Source organism: Callospermophilus lateralis, chromosome 2 (assembly GCF_048772815.1).
Source record: "Callospermophilus lateralis isolate mCalLat2 chromosome 2, mCalLat2.hap1, whole genome shotgun sequence".
Taxonomy (NCBI): Eukaryota; Metazoa; Chordata; class Mammalia; order Rodentia; family Sciuridae; genus Callospermophilus; species Callospermophilus lateralis.
In genome coordinates, this window is record NC_135306.1 from 181,399,194 (window position 1) to 181,420,781 (window position 21,588).

Below are 21,588 nucleotides of genomic sequence, written 5' to 3' on the forward strand. Positions count from 1 at the left end.
AATACCAGCTTTTGCACTGAATGGTCTGGGCTCAGAGGTTACATTCTATACATTCATTAGTATGCCTACCGTCCCAAGAGCCCCAGCTTCGATGATCAGAGCTCAGTGAGGCCCAGGGGCAGGTACAGCTTGGAGCAGGGGTAGGTCGGACCTGCTCCTGAACTATCTGAGGGGAAAGGGCATGCGGTGGGGGTGCTGGGCAGTCCTTAAGGTAAAAATGTGCAGAGAAGTGCCATACGCCCCTTTGCCAGTCACTGGCTGTTGGATCTATTAGCTCAGGGTTGAGGCTGCCTAGCATGATGGGTTGGCTCAGGGCCATCTGCCTACCCAGGATCTATCAACACCAGGGTGGGTGTCTGGGGGAAGGAAGGGAACAGCCCCATGAGCGCCTATGTCTCCTCTTCAGGGCCCTGGTGGTTCTGTTCCTGGCACCTTTTTGTACCCCCATGGTGTGGGCCAGCTGTTCCCCCTTCTGCCTCACACTCGGGAAGTGACGTAGACGGAGTGCACACGCTCAGCCAGGGTGCTCTGCAGGTCCTGCAGCGGGTCCAGGCCCTGTACTTTGCTGCTGCGGCCGTAGATGAGCTGCCGGAAGGCGTCCTGCTCCAGCAGGGCTTTCATGTGCTTCAGGAAGAAGCCCTCGCAGAACAGGGCCAGTTCTGGGGCATTGTGGATCTGTGGGCAGGGAGAAGAGGGGTGAGGTACACTTGCACAGACTACCTGCAACTGCCCCCCAACCTCAACCCCAGATGTCACCCACCCAGGGCCAAAGCCCAGCTTAAACTTTGCCCTGGCCCCAGGGGAAGTGTTCCCCATCTGCATCTTGAGGCCACCTCCCCCATATCTGAGTCCCTTCCATAAGCACCTTCTGGGAGCAGGTCATATTGGTTCAAGTCCTAACTGTGCCATCAACAGTATTATTGAAGTCTTTCTTTTGCCTATGTCACACGAGTGACATCTTATTGAATAGCAGTCATCCCCCTTGCTAAGAGAAGGGACTGTCTAGCGTCCAGCGCAAGGCTTAGCACAGGAGTGCCCACTTGGTGGATGCTCATAACTTAATTGAACACACGTCAGCTGGCTCTGGGCATTAGGTGCTGAGGTCACGTCTCTACGAGGCTCTCTGCAGCTAATGTTCTGGGCTGGGGGAGACAACAGTCAAGGAATCAGCCAGATAAGGTGATTGCAGACAGTGCCCAAGGCTGCGAAGGAGATAAAAGCTGGTGATGTTAGAGTGATAGGGTGGCTTGTGGGAGGTCTGGGGACATCTGACTCAGATAAAGGGCTGGACTTGGGAAGAGGGAATGGTTGTCACAGGAGACCTGGGCAAACAGAGGGCAGGCTAGTGTGTCAAGGCGGGGGTTGTGCTGTGGTTCCTGGGGAGCACTGTGAGAGTTGACTCTTTAGTTTGCAAGCAGTGGAAAACCTCTGAGGGCCTCAATTAGGGGGTGACATTTGGACTTTCAAAAGAACCTTTTGGATGGCAGAAGAGAGGCAAGGGAGTAGGAGGATGAGGCCAAGGCAGTTGTCAGAGATGAGGTTGCAGGGTGGGGACAGGAGATGGAACGGACAGACTGTTGATGTCTATCAGAAGTAGGTGACCAAGATGTGGGAGGTTTTTTTAAAAAAAAAAAAATCAAAACTAATGGGTTTTGAGTCAAGCAGATTACAGTACTGTTTGCTGGAATGTGGAAGACGGGGTGGTGGGAGGAAGCCAAGGGAACTTGAGGAGTTGATTTGACACAGACTTGGTTACCTCTCTGGTCCACAGAGCTCCATGGTGTGGCCAAGCTGGAATATGACCATGTGTGGGAGGCAGTGATCACAGAGGGGGTTGCTACTAACACCTCAGCACCCTCCACTGCCCTTCCCATGGTGTGGCCACTGAGCAGAGCCAGTGGAGTAGTGTGTGACTGGGAGGTGGCTTCAGTGTCCCTAATGCTCACCTTGGCATATTTGTAGGTGTTCACAGCGCTCTCCACACTGAGGGTCTGTGAGCACAGGATCTCACAGTGCCTCTGCAGGGCGTCCAGCTGGAACAGGCTGGCAGCAGACAGCAGCTGGTAAGGAGGCAAAGCAGACTTGAGTACTTGTGCCAGGCTTGTGGCCTGGGCATCAGAGAGTGTGCCCTGCTTCCTCCAAGCCTTAGGCCCAGCCTCGTTGTTCAGTTGTGGGGCAGAGGTGATGGCCTGGATTTGTTTTTGCTCTAGGCCATCTGGGTATTAACAGGGACAATGGGGGAGGCACAGAATGGGTGACAAACAATGTCAGGTCTGAGTCATATGCTTCATCTACATAAGCTGCTGAACCAAGCCCCCAGGCCAGCAGTGGCCAGGTGAGTGAGAGGCCCAGTCCCCATCTGTCCTTTTTTAACCTGTGGGCTCAGTGCTGTACACAATTCCCAGTCTCCAAACTTATTTCAGAACTGTTCTTGGCAGATGAAAGGAAGGATCCAACAAGGAAGCATAAGGTCCTCACAGAAGTCACCTTCCTCCCCTCTTAACCCTCCAAATGCTGTTTTTGAGAGTGGAGCTGAGGCCTACAGGCGCCTAGAGCTGGAGAGCACACATGCAGAGAAGATGAGGGACGCTGCCCCTCTGCTCACCTCCAAGATGTCAGCAGTGGGGATTTCCATGGACTCTGTCCCTCCGTAGTACAAGTACTGCATCATCATCTGCCACAGAAGAGGCCCTTGGTGAGAACCACTCAGACACAGTGTGCAGGTCCATACCCAGCCCCCAGGGTGCCACTCTGGCTGCTCCCCTGGGCCTTCCCATCTTGCCTCGCTGCATTCCCCTAACTTTGTCTCTTTGCTCAGAGTGAGATTCTCAAATGCTGTGTTTTCCCTGAAATGCCACCTCCTGCAGCCATCTCCAAGACCCTCTCCTGACACCTTCCTTGGATGATGGGCTTCTGTCCCTGGGGTGGGTGGGGCTTCCCTTTAGCCTCATGACAACCCTGAGAGCCCTGAGAGAAGGGGCTTGGCTTGAGTCAGCCACTCGTGTCTCCACACTGCTCTTGGCTTGTATTGTTTAAATTCTACACGTGGAGCCAGGAGGGAGGCGAGTCTCTGAGGGGACAACTGCCTAACTTGCCACCCTCAGAAGGCCATATGTGAACACTCAGGCAGGTCTGTCCCCTAAAAACAAAGTGTAGAGCCTAGGTCCTTATCTGGGGCTCACGTCTCTGCCTGGGGCTCTCAGGAATTTGGTGGGGGGTCTGCCATGCCAGAGGAAGGGGAGCTATATTTAGTTTTTAAATCTAAGTTACAAACTCTGCCATCACACTGGATCCTGGTGAGGTTCCCAGGGGAAAAAGAAAAACAATTCTCTCGGGTTGGCTGAAGAAACAGCCCCAGCAGGGCCCTGGCAAGCGACTAGGTAAACAGGCTCCAGCCCTCCAGCCCCCTCCAGCCGTTGTAATTGGGCTCTGTTAGGACTGGCCTTCAGGCCCGAGAGGCACCAGAGGGTCTGGGAGACAGCCCAGCGGTGGGAAGAGGAGCATCCTGCAGGGGCCAGGTACTGGGAGACATCAGCCTGTCCCCAGGAAAGTGAGCCTCGTGGGCCTTGTGCAGCCCTGGAGAGAGGTTGCATAGCCATATTATAATTGCACTTCTGTCCCTTGCGATGGTGCATGTCTCAGCCCTCCTGTGCTGAGTGGCAGTGCCTACAGGACAAGGCACAGATGCTAGATGCCCAGGGTTGGAACAGGGTAGGTGGGTCAAATCTTCCAGGATTCTTTGCTAGGGATGGCCTCAGAGCAGCCCCTTGGCAAGGGCCTGGGCTGGGGATCTAGGTAGCCAGCTTGTGGTCCCCTGCCACAGCCTGGAAGGCCACCTCATGCTGGCTTTTAGGAGCTGATTTCTGTAAGCCCCTGCCAGCAGTAGTGCGTGGACCTCCCTGGGGTCTTCACGATGCATATGGTCCCCAGAAGCCAGGTCAGACACTGCTCCCTTGGAGCCTTGCGGAGGGAGGCTAATTTTGCATAGCCTGGCAGCCCCCAGCAGATGGGGTCTCCTGCCCTAAGGGCTGCCAGAGGAAATGCCACAGGCAGGACCAGCTGTAGAGGGATGGCAGGCTTTCCTTCTGCTGTGAGTGGGCCACCAGGAGACTGTATTGCAGAGACAGGACCTCAGAAGCCATGTCAGAATGGCAGGGTTGGGACCTTTGGGGCCGTTCTTCAAAGGCCTAGGTTTACCTTGCTTGTTAAGTCTCTAGACCTACCATCCAATATGCTAGCCCTGGTCAGATGAGGCTTCCAAGCACTTGAGATGTGACTCGTCTGGATTAAGATACGCTGTGTAAATACACACTGTATTTTGAAATCTTGGTATAAAACATCTCAGTAATTACATATTAAAATTAATTTAAACTTTTTTTTTGGTTGGCAGGTAGGTACTGGGATTGAACCAGGAATGTTTTACCACTGAGCTACATCCCCAGCGCTTTTAATATTTAGTTGGTGAGGCTGACCTTGAACTTGTGATCCTCTGGCCTCAGCCTCCTGAATTGCTCAGATTACAGGCATATACCAGCACATCCAGTTAATTTAGTGTTTTAAAAAATCTGACTAGGATATTTTAATCTGTAATATGTGATTTTCATTATCTTTATATGAGATTTGATCTCCTCAGGTTTCTGTTTCCTCCATTAGAAAACAAAGGTGATGAGCTCTTTCCTTCCCTCTCAGTTCTATGAGAGCTACTGAGGTATCTGGGGGTGGCTCTGTTAGGAAACCCTGATCCTGGCTTGTGGCTGTAGGCTGATCCCTCCAGGGGAATCTGGAAATCAGGAGTGGATGTTTGGGGGGCCTCTCCTGCAGGACACCCACTCCTAACTGCAGAGTCTGTATACATAGACCCCAAGGGATAAGTCCACCATCGGCCTCAGAGGCCTGGGGAGGAGGCAGTACTTTCAAAGCCATGTGTGCCACAAATATTGGTCCTGTTCCTATTTAACCTCTTTGCTGGGCAGCCAGCTCCACATGTCCCAGCCGTGTCACTCTGTCCCCACTCTCCACCAATCCCTGCCTCTCCTCCAAATCCGCCTCTGTTATGACTCCACTGTGTTCTCCACCTCACCTGAACTTTGGGTTTCTGGACCAAACTAGTATGTGAAGCTGCCCCATTGAGTTTGACAAGGGATGAGAAAGAGGGAAGGGGAGACGCCGCCACACTCAGGCCAGAACCTAGGGTCTCTTCCCTGCTTCCCCCATTCTCCCCTGGTCAGTTACTGCGTCCCATCCATTCACCCTGGTCCACTTCCCTCTATCTCCTGCTGGGGCTCCAGGTAGAGTCATGCCCTCTGGTCCTTTCTAAATGTAAATGCTGCACAGGTCTGAAGTTTGAATCTTGGCTCTATCACTTCTCAACTGTGTAACCTAAGCCAATACTCAACTTCTCTGTGCTTCTGATTCATCAGCCAAAAGGGGATAACAATATGCCTATGACCCCTATAGCTGTGCTGTGATGAGGGCCCATCCTCACCAAAGCCTTTGAAGCTTCCCCAGTCCAGTCGATGGGTCCAAGTCCTTTAGGCCATGGCTTATTCCTGGTGGTTCCGAATTGATAACCCATGGCCTCTGCATTTGCTGTTCCCTCTACCTGGAGCTCCTTCTCACTGGTCCTTGAGACAGCAAGATGTGCCCCCTCATCTCCCCACATTTGGGGGAGATGCCCTTTTCCTGCACCACCAGACCCCATGCATACCCCTCTGTTTCATTTCTTCTTGCTGAGACTGGAGATCCTGTTACCTCTCTATAGTAAACATGTGACTCAAGGGACCATGGGAAAGGAAATAAGCCATTCTGTTGGTGGCTCCCTGTACATCCATGCCATGCTGTACTTTCTGTTATTTCTTTCCTTAGATGAAACCCTCTTGGCCTCCGGAGGAGCTCAGCCAGAGATCCTCCTCCAGACCCTGCCTGGACTGGAGTTTTACCACATAATCTTTATGTCCTCCTGATCCTTTGTGACCAGGAGAGGCTCCTCAGTTTTTCCTGCCTGGCCAGGGTTTGATGCTTGGGGAATGGAGTGCCTCCCATACCAGCCTTTCCCCAGCTGCACTATGTGAGTGACCCACCTGGGCAGCTTATGAAGGTGTAGGGTCTGGGGCAGGAGGCCGGGGTGGGCCAGGGCCTGTTTCCAGCAAGCCCTCAAGGAGGCTCATTGCCGGGAGCTCACGCTGATACAAGGGCCCACACTTCAGGCATATGCCTATCTGAAGATGGTCTGGAGCTTCAAGTTCAGGACCCATGACAGGCTCTGAAGCCACAGCCCCACACTGGGATGACTCTCTGTACACGGGAGGACCTGAACACTCTCATCTGACCACGAAAATCAAAGGGCACGAGGGATAGTGGAAGAGCAAGGCCAACTCACAGCTGTACCTAACCCCAGAGAGACAAGGGTAGGCTCTGGGGGAAGGCACCCCGTCCCAGAAGAGCACAGCACTGAGCTACATACCTGAAAAATGTGGTACTTCATGTCGCTGATCTCGATGGTCTTGCTGCTGTCCCCATCTTGTTCTGATCTATTGGTCATTAGTGTCTTGAACCTGGGGCAAAAAAGATGAACCAAGGAGAGGCTTGAACATGACTTCTCACTCCAACATCGTGGCGGAAGGCACCGTCTGTCGCCTGACCAGCAACTGGAAGACGGAGCACTATAAAAATGACTGCTGTGTTCCCAAAATAACTTGAGGCAAGTGACATTTTATATCATCCTGGGATGATGGTTGGGCTGATGACTCTGGTGGAACTCTGCCTCTTCATTTCAGAAGCAATAATTCAGCAGGACGGTCAGCCCTTCCTCTGAGCTCTCCTGTTACACTCTGGGCCCTGCTCCTACTGTGCCTGCTATGCATTCTGTCTCAGCTCCCTGCCCCCCACCAGGGGTACAGGGAACTCTGGTGACAGGAAGGGCCTGCAGGTGCTACTGCTTCTGGCTGCTCTGCTCTAGCACCTCCAATCTGACTAGCTGCCGCTGTTACCCGTGGCTCGTACCTGTTAGAAGCTGTCACCAGCAGGACTTTGTGTGCATAAAATAGCTTTCCTTCCACCAAGAAGGTCACATCCGACATCTCCTTGTTGTTCAGAAAGTGAGGGTCTGTGAAAAGGGTAAGATGGGAAACTGGCGGAGGTGCCCACCTCCAGGGCTCCTAAGTGTGCTGAGGGAGGGGATGGGTGGGGCACAAAGGGGAGAAAAGGAAGAGGAGACAGGCCTCACCTAGCCTGGCTGGCAGGGTCTTCCGGATCTCTGGGATGCTGGGGATGGGGCTGCTGCCGTAGCAGTGTGTGAAGATGGTGGCCAGCTGCTGGATGACTGAGTCATTCTGTGGGAGGAGGAGAGGGCCCATGAGCCACCACTGCCCCTCTACTGCTGCAGATATGTCAGTTTATTTCAAGGTTTAGGCTAGGATTACAGCAACCGCTGTCTTGTTCTGCTGGAACTGGCTTGGCCAGAGATGCCTGTTCCTGCAGCGGCCAGGCTACAGCCCAGACAGAGCTTTGGCCTCTGCCCTTGCAGCCAGGCTGGATAAGCCCCGGTGCTAGGGTGCCCATGGCTTGGTCACACTTACCTTGCTGGTCTTGAGGATGTCAAACATGAGCTGCAAACCCTCGGTCACCAGCTCCTCATTGTATTCCTCCTCCTTGATGGAGCTGAAGTCCCGCAGCAGGCTCTGCACCACCGAGTACCTCGACTGGGAGAAGGAGGTCCGCAGAGACTCGATCCAGATGTGCAGCTTCCAGGGGACACCTGCCAGTGAGGGAGGCGTCATTCACCTCGCAAAGCACTTCAGCACAGACCCTGTGTCAGGCTCTCACTGTGACCCCTACCTGGCCACCTGCCCCATCCCTGTGAGCTGAGTGACAACTCCCAGTGTGGCTGTGTGATGAGAACACTCATTCATGTAGAGGCCTCACTGGTCAGCCAGAGGCCCATCTCAGGTTCTCGTCACCTGAGGTGGAAGAATGACTTCAGCCCAAGTGCAGGGGATCCAATCTCTAAAAATCCACCACCAAACCTGTGGATCTCTTTCCTCATTGCTTGTTGGGCCCTAAAATTATCTGCTGGGGAAGATCCACTAATTCTGGAAGAGTGGCCAGGGAGACGTGGATACCCCAGAAAGTATGCAGGACATTCAAGAACAAGGGCCCCATCCTATACAGAATCCTGAAACAAACCCTGTCCTATCACAGAGGGGTTCCCAGCAGCCAGCTTGGTATGCCAGTGCACATCTAAGTGTATAATGTTTACCAGTTCCCTGGAGTGTGTCAGTGGGGCCACAGAGCAATTTAAAACTGCTATGTGAAGTTCAAGACAAAAACCAGTCATTCCTGGCAATTAGAGTGGTAGCTTCTCACCCCGCAGCCTGATGGAATTAAAAAGGCCCCGTGGCCTTGCCCAGAGACCCAGGGAGGTGGGTGGGGCCAGCACACTGGGCAGGAGTGATGTCCCCATTTCCCAGCAGAGCTGCCTCGCGGCTTTTCTGGCCCAGTCCTGAGGGTTTGTGCACTATGGCCCCGGGTAATAACAACATTGCTATCACAGACCAAGTGCTCACGGTGGGTACCAGGCCTCATGCTTTGGGTGATGCCTTCCCATTCTTGAGGATCATCAGCACTAAACCCGTGGGAAGAGAGGCATCTGGGACTCGGGTACTGCATGGTGTGCAGCTAACATACTGGCTCAAGTAGGTCTGTCTGACCAGCCTCCCTGAAGGACACAAAGTCCTCAGCCTTGTACACCCAAGCACTGAAAGGTTGGGCAAGCAACCGGACCTGGTGACTCTCTGTGTACAAATCCTCAGGGTGCCACAGAAGCTCCCAGTGCTCTGTTTCTGGGCTGTGACCAGGGAGGAGGGCAGGCCAGAGGCACTAGAAGGCATGGGGCCATGACCTCTTGATTTGTCACTGCTAAGGACCATCTGAGGCCCAGGGCATCACTTTTCCTGGTCAGGGAGCAGACATGTCCCAGCCACACCTGTGCTCAGCTGCTCAGAGGCCTCGGTCTACCCTGCAGGTCCCAGCCCTCTGGCCTGCTGGGTGACTGCGTGCCTAGGTGTAGGTGTGCTTGCTGTGTGCATGTGCATGTCTGCACACCTGCGGGGCCTCACCCAGTGCCCTCAGCTCCATGGTGATGTCCACATAGCCGTGCTCTGCGCTGTAGTACATGGCCTCCTGCAGGGCCTTCGTGCGTGTTCGGCTCAGCCGCATGGGCCCCTCGCTGCTGCTGCCCTGGCTCGAGGTGTCACTTTCCTCCACGCCTTCAGCCAGGATCTCCTCCAGGGACAGCACATCTGCTTTGGCCTGTTGTGGCTGAGTCAGGAGCTTCCTCAGGACATTCCTGTGGGCCAAAGGATAAGATCTGAGGTCCCCTACATGAATGGGCAGTGCCCATCTGAGTGGCCTTCTAGTGCTTTGTGGCCCAGATGGGCTGCTGCAGGGCACCTGAGGGCTCCTTCCCCTCCCACACTGGTACCCATCTCCAGCCATCTGCAAGAGACAAGGGAGGGTGCAAGGAACCCCACCCTTCTGCTATCCTGTATTACTGAGGTTATCAGAGGCTTTGGGGTTAACCAGTCCCTGACATCTTGGCTATGGGATCTCACATAGACTGAGCCCTGACTGCTCTGTCACCTGTAGGACAGGGCACTAGCATCACCCTCTCCAGGGGCTGACATTAAGCCACTGTGCACCTGCAGAGCCTGACGCGTGGCAGCAACTCCTGTACAGCAGCACACATAAAAGTGCCTGAAACGGACACACCTAGGCAGTCCACATTTGTTCTCAAGTCAATGAGGAGGAAGCGAATAAGACAGTAAGCAGTCCGCCCCCCACCCCCACCCCGCTGTCCTATGTGGAACTCATACAAATGTAGAATAGGAGGCTCCACAAGTGCCCCAGGCTTCACCAGTTACAGGTTATGACCGACCACATCTTGCTCAAGGCCACGCTGGGAGCAGTGCAGACCAGCCTCCTCCTGTGACATCCTGGGGTGGCTACAGCACAGTGGGACCCAAATGTCACCTAGGGGCCAGGCCTTCTCCACACCTCTCCAAACTCACAGCACAGGCCTGTGTCCCAGAGAGGCAGAGAAACAAACAGCTGCCCACAGGGTAGAGAGGCCACTGGGGGGTAAACACAGTGCAGAGTGGGGCAGAGAGGACCAGAAGGGAGGTAAATTTAGGTGGGTGAGTACAGAGGACAAGAATGGGGAACCAGGCACTGCAAGAACACAAGACTTGTGGTGAGAAGTCACCTGAGAGCTGCAAGCAGGTGACCGGCCTACCAGCCCTTCTTTTCTGGCTCCTTCTTTGCCCTCTAATAATCTCTTTTTTCCTCTGCCTGCCCCGCCACCCCAGGACGGTCTTGCTGTAGTTTGACTGTTGACGCTCTGTTAAAACCCTGGGAAGATCCACCATCTGTTTCTGGAGCAAAATGTGATTTCCTGCAGAGCCACAGGAGCTTCCACCTGGGTGAGCCATGCACTTTGTGAAAGTCCCTAAGGTACCCTGAAACTGCCACCAAGCATGAAGGGGAAGTGATCTTGAGCAGGCCCTGCAGCCAACTTATTGGAAAATGGGACTGTCTACTCAGTTCCAGTCTCTGAGCCACCCACCACCAGTGTCTCCAGGCCTCCACTGTCTCAGGCCCCTGTGGATCTGCATCTTTCTCATTGACACAGGCTCTAGCTTCTGGAAACTTCTGCTACCACTTGGGGTGTGTGTATCCAGGCTGCTGAGAGGTTGTTTTAATGCCCCCAGGTCAAGTGGGGCAGGCACCCTGGGGGCAGGTACCTGTGGCCGTGGGCAGCTGAGTGGCTGAAGCAGTTCATGTCCTCATGGAGGGAGGAGGCCATGCCATTGGCCTCCAGCATGCTGAGGAGGGGGTCGGCGCCTCGGCCCAGCAGCAAGCTGACCAGTTCGTAGTTCCCTAAAAGATAAGGGGTCAACGCCAGGACAATGAGATGGTGGCTGACCGGGAATGCTGAGGCAAAAGGGATGGGGACAGGGGCACTCTAAACTCTGAATACGGGCGTGGGGAGCCACACCGACTGCATGTGGTGCAGATGGAGTGCTGGTGAGAGGTAGAGAGGAGGAAGGTGTGTCCTGCCCCACCTCCCCTGCTGACCTGTCGGCAGAAACACTGATGGATGAGGACAAGGGGAAGCCCCGAGTGGCCCAGAAGGATGGATTTCAAGCATCCCAAAGGGAGTGTGTGGCCAAATGACCAGCCCTGGTGATTCCACAGGGTAGACGGAGCCTCCCGGAAATGAGAGGCCTGGCTGGGCAGGGCAGTGGGGTACCTACCAGCCGCAGAGGCCAGCTGCAGGGGTGTCTCCGCATAGCTGTCCTCACCACTGTTCACTGCTGAGCCCTCCACATGGGCACCGGCATCCAGCAGCAGCTGCCAGGACACGGGGAGGACATCAGTCAGTGCACAGGGGGGCTGGGGGACAGTTCTCCCCAGGCATGTGATCAAGACACAGCTCATCCTGGCCCCTGAAGAACTGGACCTTTAGAACTCCTGGTTACCCTCAGGGCTCAGAAATTCTAGAAGCTTTAACTCCACTCTTGTGAACCTAGGCCATGAACTTATGAGTCACTGCTCTTTTTCAAATGTTTTCCCAAATGCATCAGTTACCTTTCTGAGAACTCACACAGATGACAGTAGAGAGAGTCACTTGTGACCTACAGTGGGAAACTGAGGCCCTGGGAGGCACAGGGTGCCGTGCTGGCCACTGACCATGAGTGACCAGGGCAGGGACATCAACACCCTGAGCTTCAGTCTTCCCTATCTGCAAGATGGGAGGAGAGGCCTGCCCAGTGGTGCTGCCGAGATTAAATGAAGTGAATCAGCTCAGCCCACGATGGGCTCAAGAGCTAGTACCCCAGGCTGGCAAGTGAGGGAGCCGGGCAGAATGTCACACACTATCCAGGACAACAAATGGCTTCTCCTTGCTCCATCACGGGCAGGCTTAACAGATACCAACCAATTCCAGGAGAGCTGGGCCTGGCCCTTGGGCAGGGGCGTTGCCCAGGCTGACTCTCAGATCTGTGGGGGCGGTGGGGGCCACCTGCTGGAGGCTTGTCAGTCAGAAATTAGTCACTCCCACCGCCTGGGTCAGTGCAGAGGCCGTGGAGGGGAAGGCCTGCCCAACAGGGCGAAACTGGGTGCCAGTCCAGGCAAGCCCGGGGCACACCCTACGGGCCCTCTGCTCAGGTGCTCATAGGGCAGTAACTGCAAAGCAGGCCAGGTGAGGTAGCCAGCCAGGCAATGACCACTTGGAGTCCCTACTATAGGTCAGGGCTAGGTTGACAAACACAGATAAGCTTGATACAATCTGTGCCCTCAGAACTTCCAATCTATCAGGGGACAAGAGATAATATGGGCTTCCATGAGGAAGGGCCAGGACACCCTGCAGGCCCCAGTGACCTGAGGACCTGGGAGTTGAGTAGTGTGTGGCCGTGTGCTTGCTGCTCTGCCCACAGCTTCCACTCCTAGAACCCCCACCCCACCCCATGCCAGCGGGGTATCCTAGGCCAAGGTGGGCAGCAATGTAGCTTGGCTTGACAGCTGAGCTGTGCCAGCTGTCCTCTCTCAGGACCTGGGAACAGACCAAGACTATACATGGGGAGGGGGCAGAACTCGAAGGACGCCAAGGCATAGAGCCAGATCGTCTGTGACACACAGAGGTCAGAGGTGAGAAGCCCTAGCACGTGCTGGGATGCACGAGAGGAACTGATGCCTGACCCTGTTCTTCTTGGGTCTGGTTCTCGTTTCCCACAACTTCACACATATCCTACTTGCTCCTTTCTCGAGGCACACTGGATGGGCTGCTGCCTTATTGATCAGAGAGCCAGCCTTAAACAGTCTCTCTGAGGTCTGATTCACAGCAGTTGCTCCCTTAGGGGTGATACTGGGGTGATTCTTGGGGCCCAGTCCACCTGGGAAGCAGGGACATGCTGTGCACCTGGGAGGGGCTCACCTGGACTACAGAGATGTGTCCATGCAGCACGGCAAATGTCAGGGAGGTCCAGTGCCTGCTATCGGGGTGGATGGAGGGGTGCCTGGGAGAGTTGCTTGGAACCTGGAGAAAACAACACATGATTAGGGTAGATGACCTTAAGGTAGGTGACATTCCTGGGCAGGTGACACAGGCATCTTAATGAAGGGGATGCCTTGCAGGGATGGTGAACTGGAGTCAATTCAAGTGCTTTCTACATTCAATTGGTAACATCTACCTGGAGCACTATGTGGATAAGGCTCAGAAAGGGTAGCAATTAAAGAAATGCAAATTAAAACTACACTGAGATTCCATCTTACTCCAGTTAGAATGGCAGTTATAAAGAATACAAGGAACAATATATGTTCGTGTGGATATGGTGAGAAAGGTACTCTCACACATTGCTGGTGGGACTGCATATTGGTGCAACCAATTATGCAAAGCAGTATGGAGCCACCATTTGACCCAGTTATCCCACTCCTCAGTCTATATGCCAAAGACTTAAAAACAGCATACTACAGTGACGCAGTAGTATGCTGGGAATGGAACCCAGGACTTGTACCTGCTAGGCAAGCACTCCACCAACTGAGCTATATCCCCAGCCCCATATCCATTTTTTTTAAAAAAGAATTTTTTAATATTTATTTTTCAGTTTTCGGTGGATACAACATCTTTATTTTTATGTGGTGCTGAGGATCAAACCAGTGCCCGCACATGCCATGTGAGTGCACTACCACTTGAGCCACATCCCCAGCCCCACATCCATGTTTATAGCAGCTCAACTCACAATAGACAACCTAGATGTCCTTCAATGGATGAATGGATAAAAAATGTGATTTTTAATATATTAGTACATATATATATATATATATATATATATATATATATATATATAATGGAATATTACTCAGTCATAAAGAAAAATGAAATTATGGCATTTGCCAGTAAATGGATGGAACTAGAGAATATCATGCTAAGTGAAATAAGCCTATCTGAAAAAACCAAAGGCCAAATGTTCTCTCTGATTTGTGAATGCTAACCTAAAGGGAGGTTGGTAAGCGGAATAATAGAAATAGATTGGACTAGACAAAGGATAATGAAGGGGAGGGGAATAGGAAAGACAGTAGAATTAATTGATCATAACTTTCCTGGCCTTGTATTTGTATACACAAACGGTAAGTCCACATCATGTACAACCACAAGAGTGGGAACCTAATAGAATAAGTTATACTTTATATATTTATATTCTGTCAAAATACATTCTACTATCAGGTATAACTAAAAACTTTAAAAGGGTAGATGTCCAATTAATGATGTAAATATTCTTGGGCAAAAGATGGCAGAAGACCACATTATGTCTCAAACACAGGGAGAAGTATTTGGGTATGATGGGGAGGGCTTGGGATTAGGCTGGTAAGCAGGGAAAGGTTCTGTAGAAAAAGAATCCTGGCCATTCTCTTTCCTGTCAGCTCACTCTCTCAGCCCAAATTTTAAGGAAACTGTTCTTTGTTATGATCTCTGTATTTTTTATTTCTATTCTCTTGAGACATCAACCCAGTTGTCTGAAAAATCACCCACAGCCTGGCTGGTGGCGACCCTGGGGTGCTCTTGCCAAGTGAGGGCCTGGCACCATCCTGCCGCTTGCTCACCTGGACATCCAGATTTGCCCCAGCATCAATGAGCATCTGTACCATGGCCTCGTCCCCCGCAGCACACGCGTACATCAGCGGCGTCATACCCTGCGCGAACCAAAGGCAGGTGCTCAGTGGTCTGGAACAGGACACAACATCTCATATCCCATAGACCTTTGCCTCAGAAATGCCAGATGTGGGTCTCCTGCCTGACCCAACTGCTCATCTTGAGGTCCCCTGCACCTTGTGCCTCCTGGGCCCCTTGGACACACGGCACCCGCACGCTGAGCTGTTGTGATCCGGCAAGCAAGGCCCCACAGCCAGACTTGGGCACAACAGCTGCCTCTGCCCAGGGAACTGTAAACTGTACAAGTTATGAGTCCTCTCTGGGCCTCAGTTTCGTCCTCTTTAGCACAGGAATGACAGCTGTGTCTACCTCACAGGGCTGCAGAAAAGAGGGTGAGTTTATACATAGACGGGGCTGAGCACAGGGAGTAGGCTGGCATCGCCACTGTTATGGAGGAGGACTGCAGGGGACCCACCTTCCCTGCCAGGGCAGGGGTCACTATGGTGGGGTCACATATAGCAGCTGGTTTGGTCACTGGCTGTTCCTGCGAGGCAGGCTCTACTGTGAGCTCCGCTTCATGGACGAGAAGCTGAAAAGGGGAATTAACTGCGGAACTGGGACAGGAACCCAGGTCCATGTGAGCTCTGAAGCCGGTGCTTTGCAGCGTCACAAGAGAGAGACTGAGATTCCCATTTTGTGTGGCAGAGCAGTTCCCAGAGCTGCCTCCATGGCGGGTGACATGAGGGCAGGGGGAGAGTGCGGAGCTATCTCTCAGGTGTAGGTGTGTAGATGAGTCTCTTTACCTCATAATCCTTGCCTAGTGCCCAGAGATACAGAAATGGCTTGTCACCCACACATCATTCTACTAACGCCAAGTTTAAGGAACAATAGGCTGAGCCTTTGTAGAAAAGTCAACAGCAAAAGAATGAAAATTTGGCTTGCTTCACCCCTCTGTGCACGCACTTGACTTTTTGCTCCATGCATCTGTTCACAAGTCTAAGCTTAATGCAGGCTCCAAGCCCTGGAGGAACTACCCTTTCGGGTTGTTTCTACCCCGTCTTCAGGGACATCCAGAGGCTAGTGAGGCCCCGATGGACAGATTATAGGAGTACCATCATACTGCCAGCAACCTGAACAATCTCATCAATAGCAAAGCCCAGAGTGAGTATCTACTGAGCATACACTAGCTGTTAGATGGAGAATTCTCAGCATCACCCCACGTGGCGGTACTATGACTCCATCTTAGAGGTGGGGCCACAGCTCCCTGGGGAGGTATTGTGACTTGTCCAAGGTGGACTAAACCCTCAGTTTGTCGAAGCTAAAGTCCACGGCCTTCCGCACTGTGCTGCTGAGGGAGGGGGACAGCAGTCAGATGAAGGCTCCTGTGAAGCCCTGGCACCTGTGTTGACCGAGAGGCCTGTGCGAGGTCCAGTTAGAATGTCAAGTCCACAAAGGCAAAGGGTTTCCATGGGCCTGGTACAAGCAGGCCCGTTGGTGTTAGGGATCACGATCCATAGCTTGAGGCTGAACTGACTCCTCTGGGCTCTTTCCCAGCCTTGTACCAGCTGAGATGGTCACCAGTCCTCTAGACAGGGAAGCAGAAGTCACATTCCCAGGGTTGTCCCAGGGGTACTCGGGAACGTCCAGGCTGACATTCTATCTAGAATGGGAGACAGCTCACCTCTCTGAAGCACAGAGCTGAGTAACTCTCAGGTTTCTGACAGAGGGGACTACGTCTCTGGCAATTTGTCAATCCCTGAGTCTGGTCCCTAAGCCCCTCCTCGTGGAGCTCTCAGAAGTTACCTGGTCATCCATGGTGTTCACCCCGTCCGGCCCCAGGGCCTCGATGGCCTGGTTGATGAGGTCCGTCCTCCCGCAGTTGAGCATGCGGAAACCCAGGTCCTGGTTGAATTTTTCAGTAGCAGCTCGGGCATCCAGCCTCCGGAAGGAACTGAAACAGCACTCGGGTCTGCACAGAAGAGACCAGGAGGTATGTGAGCACGACCATACTAGGACCCTGCCTGTCAATGACCCACGACACAGCTGGACTGGGCTAACATGGACAGTGAGCATGGCTAGGGTGGGGGAAGGACTGGGATCAACACTTGGGTCAGTCCTGGTGGTCTCACCATGTTCTGTGACAAGAAGAGCACACACTTGTTTTTCTATAAACAGGTTAAGTAAGTGTGCCGAGCTCCGGAGAGCTGTCAACTGTCAGGGATCAAGCTCTGAACTAAAATAACCTCTCAGGGGCTGCTCTGCAGAGGAAGCATTGGACCTTTGCTCAGAGCAGGCTGCCCTCTACCTAGAGTGTGCTTATGGTGGCCAAGTTCTAGTTGCCGCTGTCTCTCTCTTTAAGAGTTCCAGGGGAGGCCCAGAAGTCCCAAAGGTAGGGAGAGGTCTGGAATCTCACTAAGGAGAGTTGCAGATAAAATGTGCGTCCATAGAGGGCAAATGGCAGATGCCCAATGGGCAGCTTCCGCTGTGATCGTTGGTTGGGTCAGTGTGGAGCATGGTTCAGGCCTGGGCCATGCAGATCGAGGAGGCCATAATTGGTGTTTGGGCAGAGGCCATAAATTTGGGTTTGGACAACACTCGGTCTTGGCATTTGTAGAGAACACCCTTAGAGCAGCTTGAATGGGCTGTAGCCCCAGCTCTCTGACCCCTCCCAGCCACCAGAGGAAAAAGGGAGAAGAGGAGAATTTCCAGTGGCTAGACACGGGTACTTACTTGAGCTGTCGGGGCTCGCAGTCCAGGCCGGGCAGCAGTAGCCGGGCCGCCTGCCGGATGTCGCCGCTGTCTACCGTGAGGCTGCGGCGGTGCTCTGCATAGGTAATGGCCACGCGCATCCACTCCATCAGCGGTGGCAGCAGCATGAAGGGCCTGGGAGCAGCAGAGAGAGGTCAGGTCTCGGTGGGATGTTTCCTGAAGCAAGGGGGCCCCTTGGGTTCATATGGTTTCAGAAAATGGCCACGAAGTCGAATCACCCCAAAACCTGCAGGCTGCGAGGTGTGGAGGGGACCTGGTCCTTCTGCTCAGAGACCTCAACTGTCCCCCATTCCACAGAAAGCTTGTCAAGGGTCAGGAGGAATTCCCACGATGGCTGTACTAAGCAGAGCTCAGGGTCTATAAATGGCAGTGAAAGGAGGCTGCAGTGTGCACAATGGAGAATCCTGCCCCCTCCAGGGATTCAGTGGCCAGGTTCTCTCTCTGAAGGGGGGAAAGGTTGTCCCCTGAATAGTAGATGCAGACCCAAACTCTAGACACGCTACTGTCACCTCAGCATCCTAAAGACCGTCTTTAACTGCCGTAGAGTGCAGCCTGGGTTTTCCGGGGCAGCTGGATGAGATGAGACACGTCACACCACACGTGTACAGTTCACGGCCATTGCTCCCTTGGCTGCAGCCCAGGCTGAGGTGGTCCCTACAACCTCGTGGGTCAGCCCAGGGTGGCCTCCAGCCTGGTACTCAGGGAGGAGTCGCAGTCTAGAGTCCTATGGGATGATCAGTCTGAGGAGGCCTCTGTGACACCAAAAGCCCACGGCCATGGTGCAGGACAACTGAAGGGTCGCCAGTAAAGCTGCTGAGTTGCAAGTTCCAGGGGACTCCTTTCAAAGCATGCTATGCGCCACCAGGGGGCGCCATTCACGGTGACTCTATGGTCACCCAGCCTGCTCTGTCCATCCAGAATGGATGGTGTGCTTCCCTCACAGGCCCCCAAGAAGGCAGCCCTGGAACCCCACCCTTCACGGCTGTTCTCTCTGATGACAGCCCAAGAGTTGGCCTCCTAAGTCCCCAGCCCCTCCTGATGTCCCATCCCACAACCCTTCCTTTTAAGCTAAGCCAGGCAGCAGGCGCCAGGCCAGGGCAGGCAGCCAGGCCCCACACACTCCACTTCCTGATACCCGGGGCTCTCAGGCAGTGGGCCGGTGTGCCACCATCTTTCCGCTTGACACACTCCAAAGCACTCCAGCCAGGAAAAAGATGTGCTCTCTCCCTGCTCAGTTTCTTCAGGTGACCACCAGAGACTGCCCTGTCACTTATCCCATGTCTCTAAAACCTCAGGCTATTGCCATAGTTTTAAAAGTTCCTCTCCTTGAGGGCAAAAGATGCTTAAAACACACACACACACACACACACACACACACACACACACACACAGAGTGAGTGAGAGAAAAATCAGTGGCTTGAAAGTGCTCTTTTGGGAAGTTATTCTGATGTTCTGGTTCTGCTGGTACAGAAAATCTATCTGGGTTTGTGTCACTGAACTGGTTGGTTGGTCTACCATGTGGACACAGGGAGGCCACAGGCTGGAAAGGCCTTACAGAGTCCTGGCCTTCAAGGAGGCCCAAAGCCTCACTCCACTTTCTCTGGCCCTTAATACCTGTTACCAGGACGTGGCTGACCAGCAGCCCTTGAGGTTCTCCAGCCCACCCTGCCCACTCCCAGCTCTTCCTCAGAGGGGTCAGTTTCCGACTCTGCCTGTCTAGATTCTATTTGTCCTTCAAGGCCCCACTCCAATGTCACCTCTTTCCAGAAGCCTTCCAAATTCTCTCTCAAAGCTCTCTCTTCCTGCTCTGAAACCCCCTAGACCTGAGTCTTCCAGCAGTAAAGCTGTGTCCAGTGTTCCTGCTAACGTCGGGAGTGGTGCCCTCCTCATCTGTATTCTCCAAAGCCTGTGCAACAGATCCTCTGTGAATGTTTGCTGAATGGCCGAAAGTAGGGACGAGCATCAGCGTCACACATCCAGGTCTTCAGTTATGGGCCAAGTCACGTTTCTTCCCAGTTAAGAATGACGTCTGATTTTGAAGGGCACAGTGTTGACTCACTAGAGTAGGAAGTTAGAACTTTATGGGGGAACTTGTGTAATCTAGAGAGGAAAAACAAGCCGTTCACAAATTATCCCTCTGATTACAAGATCTCTCTTGATTATAACTGCTCATGTGAATTCCCCCTGCCAAATATTTTTTTGTGAATTTCAAAAAAATACCATTCAAAAATTCATTACAAGGCTGGAAGACAAGCTCAGAGAGACACTTGTATCTACCAGTCCTCCTAATTTAAGGAGACGATTTTGGTTAAACCATTAGCAGTGGTGACTGACGTGTAAATAAGAAGATAACTGGTGGCTCTGCCAGCCATTCTTTCCTATTGTGGCCAGAAGCCAGGATGATGTGCCAAGTGCGGCTGCTAAAGCTCTAAGTGGGCATCTCCCAGCTGCACTATGGGAAACCCAAGAGGGAGTTTGGGAAATCATGAAGCCTAACCAGATGGTGTCTTGACTCATTCTCCCGCTTCATGCCTCTTAGAACTCAGCACATGAGAAAATGCAGTATTGATAACCTCAGTGGGTGTATGCTGGGGACTGGCTCATGCTGCCTCCATTATATCATCTTGCTTAGGCACTGGAAAGTTGAAAACCATACTTCCCAGACTCCTTTGCACCTGGGGTTCGACATTCAAATTAGATTTCCCCATTAAGATGCTGCTCATGAGTTCCTGTAAGTGACTGTGAGGCAGAGTCCACCTTTGTGTTCCCTCTGTTTTTGTTAGTAAATGAGGTCATGAAAGCATCAGGTCTTTTTTTTCCCTCTACGAACAGAACATTCCAATGTCTACTTTCTTTCTTCCTTGTGTTCCAGAGACAGTGCAGTGGTGGTAAAAGCAGCAAAGACTTCCTGATTCTGGCTTTAAGGTGTTGTCCTTGCAGCCATTCCTGAAGGCTCAATCTAGAATCTGCTCCTGAGGCCCTTCCCGTAATTCTGTTAGTGCCCAATACCCTTCATTAAATCCCTTCCTACTTAAAATACCTGGTGCGGTTTCTGTTTCCTGAATTAAACTTTGATCAATACTCTTATAATACAGAGAAATTTAGATCATCCCTCTGCTTCTGAGTAGTGGTTAGTACCCATCCACTGCCAAATAAGGCTGTACCTGCCTCAGTCCAACTTTGTCAGGCCTTTCTCCTTAGCAAACTCACTCCCTGGCCTGAGGTCCTGGAACAGGTGAAGAGATAAGCGATTCACAGGCTTTCTCAGCAACATGCCCCTGGGGGCTATGGGTTTCAGGATGCTGTTTCCTTTCTGGTAATTTCAACTAGCCCACTGAGCATGTTGAGTAGAGCTGGCCTATATTACTGGACATTCTGGAAAATCCCTATAAAAATTCCCATCTGCAATGGCCATGACTGTATTCTAAGTCCAGGGTGAAAGGGCCTGGAGGAGCAAGGCTGAGGACCACTGATGCATGTGCTTTCCTCAAGGTCTCTCTGCCTGTTCCTTCCCAAAGCAGAAGGCCATTTCCCACTTCTTGCTTCTGCTAGGCCTAAGCCCAGTTGCAAGTCTTTCTGTGCCAGAGTGTAGGTGTCAGGACCAGGAAATCTGCCTTGCCCAGTCCTTCTGCCTGGGTCTGATAACTCAAGAGTAGTGGCTCTCAGATGGTTTTGGATTCAGGACACTTTTCATACTTCTTATTTTTTTTGTGGTACAGGGGATTGAATCTGCTCCTGAGGCCCTTGAATGTACTAGGCAAGTGCTCTGAGCTATACCCTCAGCCCTTTATATTTTATTTTGAAACAAGGTCTTGTTAAGTTGCTGAGGTTGGCCTTGAACTTGAGATTCTCCTGCTTTAGCTTCCAGAGTGGCTGGGATTACAGGTGGGGGCCACTGTGCCTGGCTGCAAATAGTATCTTCTGAAAACAAGCTGTGGACTCCTAGAAAGAGTCTCTGGGACCACACTGGAAGGACCTCAGCCTCAGAAGATCATGGCAGATCCCTAAGACAACACTGCTTGGGGTGGGCAGGCAGCAGAGGCATGGGGCAGGACTCTCCCCCCTGGTGGCACAAGATCTGGGGAAAATGCCAGGGTGGCATATGGTTTGCA

The 21,588-nt window shown here is 52.7% G+C and overlaps 1 protein-coding gene across 1 annotated transcript in view; it reads right to left on the bottom strand.

Annotated features, from left to right (window-relative positions):
- Positions 1–390: 390 nt before the first annotated feature.
- The window catches only part of Abtb2 (ankyrin repeat and BTB domain containing 2), a 160,184-nt gene continuing 138,986 nt past the window's right edge, over positions 391–21,588 (bottom strand). Inside the window, exons 4-17 of the mRNA XM_076844331.2 lie at positions 17,438–17,590; positions 16,511–16,676; positions 14,659–14,748; positions 12,992–13,093; positions 11,313–11,409; positions 10,800–10,935; positions 9,117–9,346; positions 7,578–7,756; positions 7,226–7,331; positions 7,003–7,105; positions 6,464–6,554; positions 2,606–2,674; positions 1,947–2,060; positions 391–675 (exon numbers count right to left, since the gene is read on the bottom strand). Of these exons, the coding sequence (XP_076700446.1) occupies positions 478–675; positions 1,947–2,060; positions 2,606–2,674; positions 6,464–6,554; positions 7,003–7,105; positions 7,226–7,331; positions 7,578–7,756; positions 9,117–9,346; positions 10,800–10,935; positions 11,313–11,409; positions 12,992–13,093; positions 14,659–14,748; positions 16,511–16,676; positions 17,438–17,590 (1,834 nt within the window). The 3' untranslated portion in view covers positions 391–477. The remainder of the gene's footprint in view (positions 676–1,946; positions 2,061–2,605; positions 2,675–6,463; positions 6,555–7,002; positions 7,106–7,225; positions 7,332–7,577; positions 7,757–9,116; positions 9,347–10,799; positions 10,936–11,312; positions 11,410–12,991; positions 13,094–14,658; positions 14,749–16,510; positions 16,677–17,437; positions 17,591–21,588) is intronic.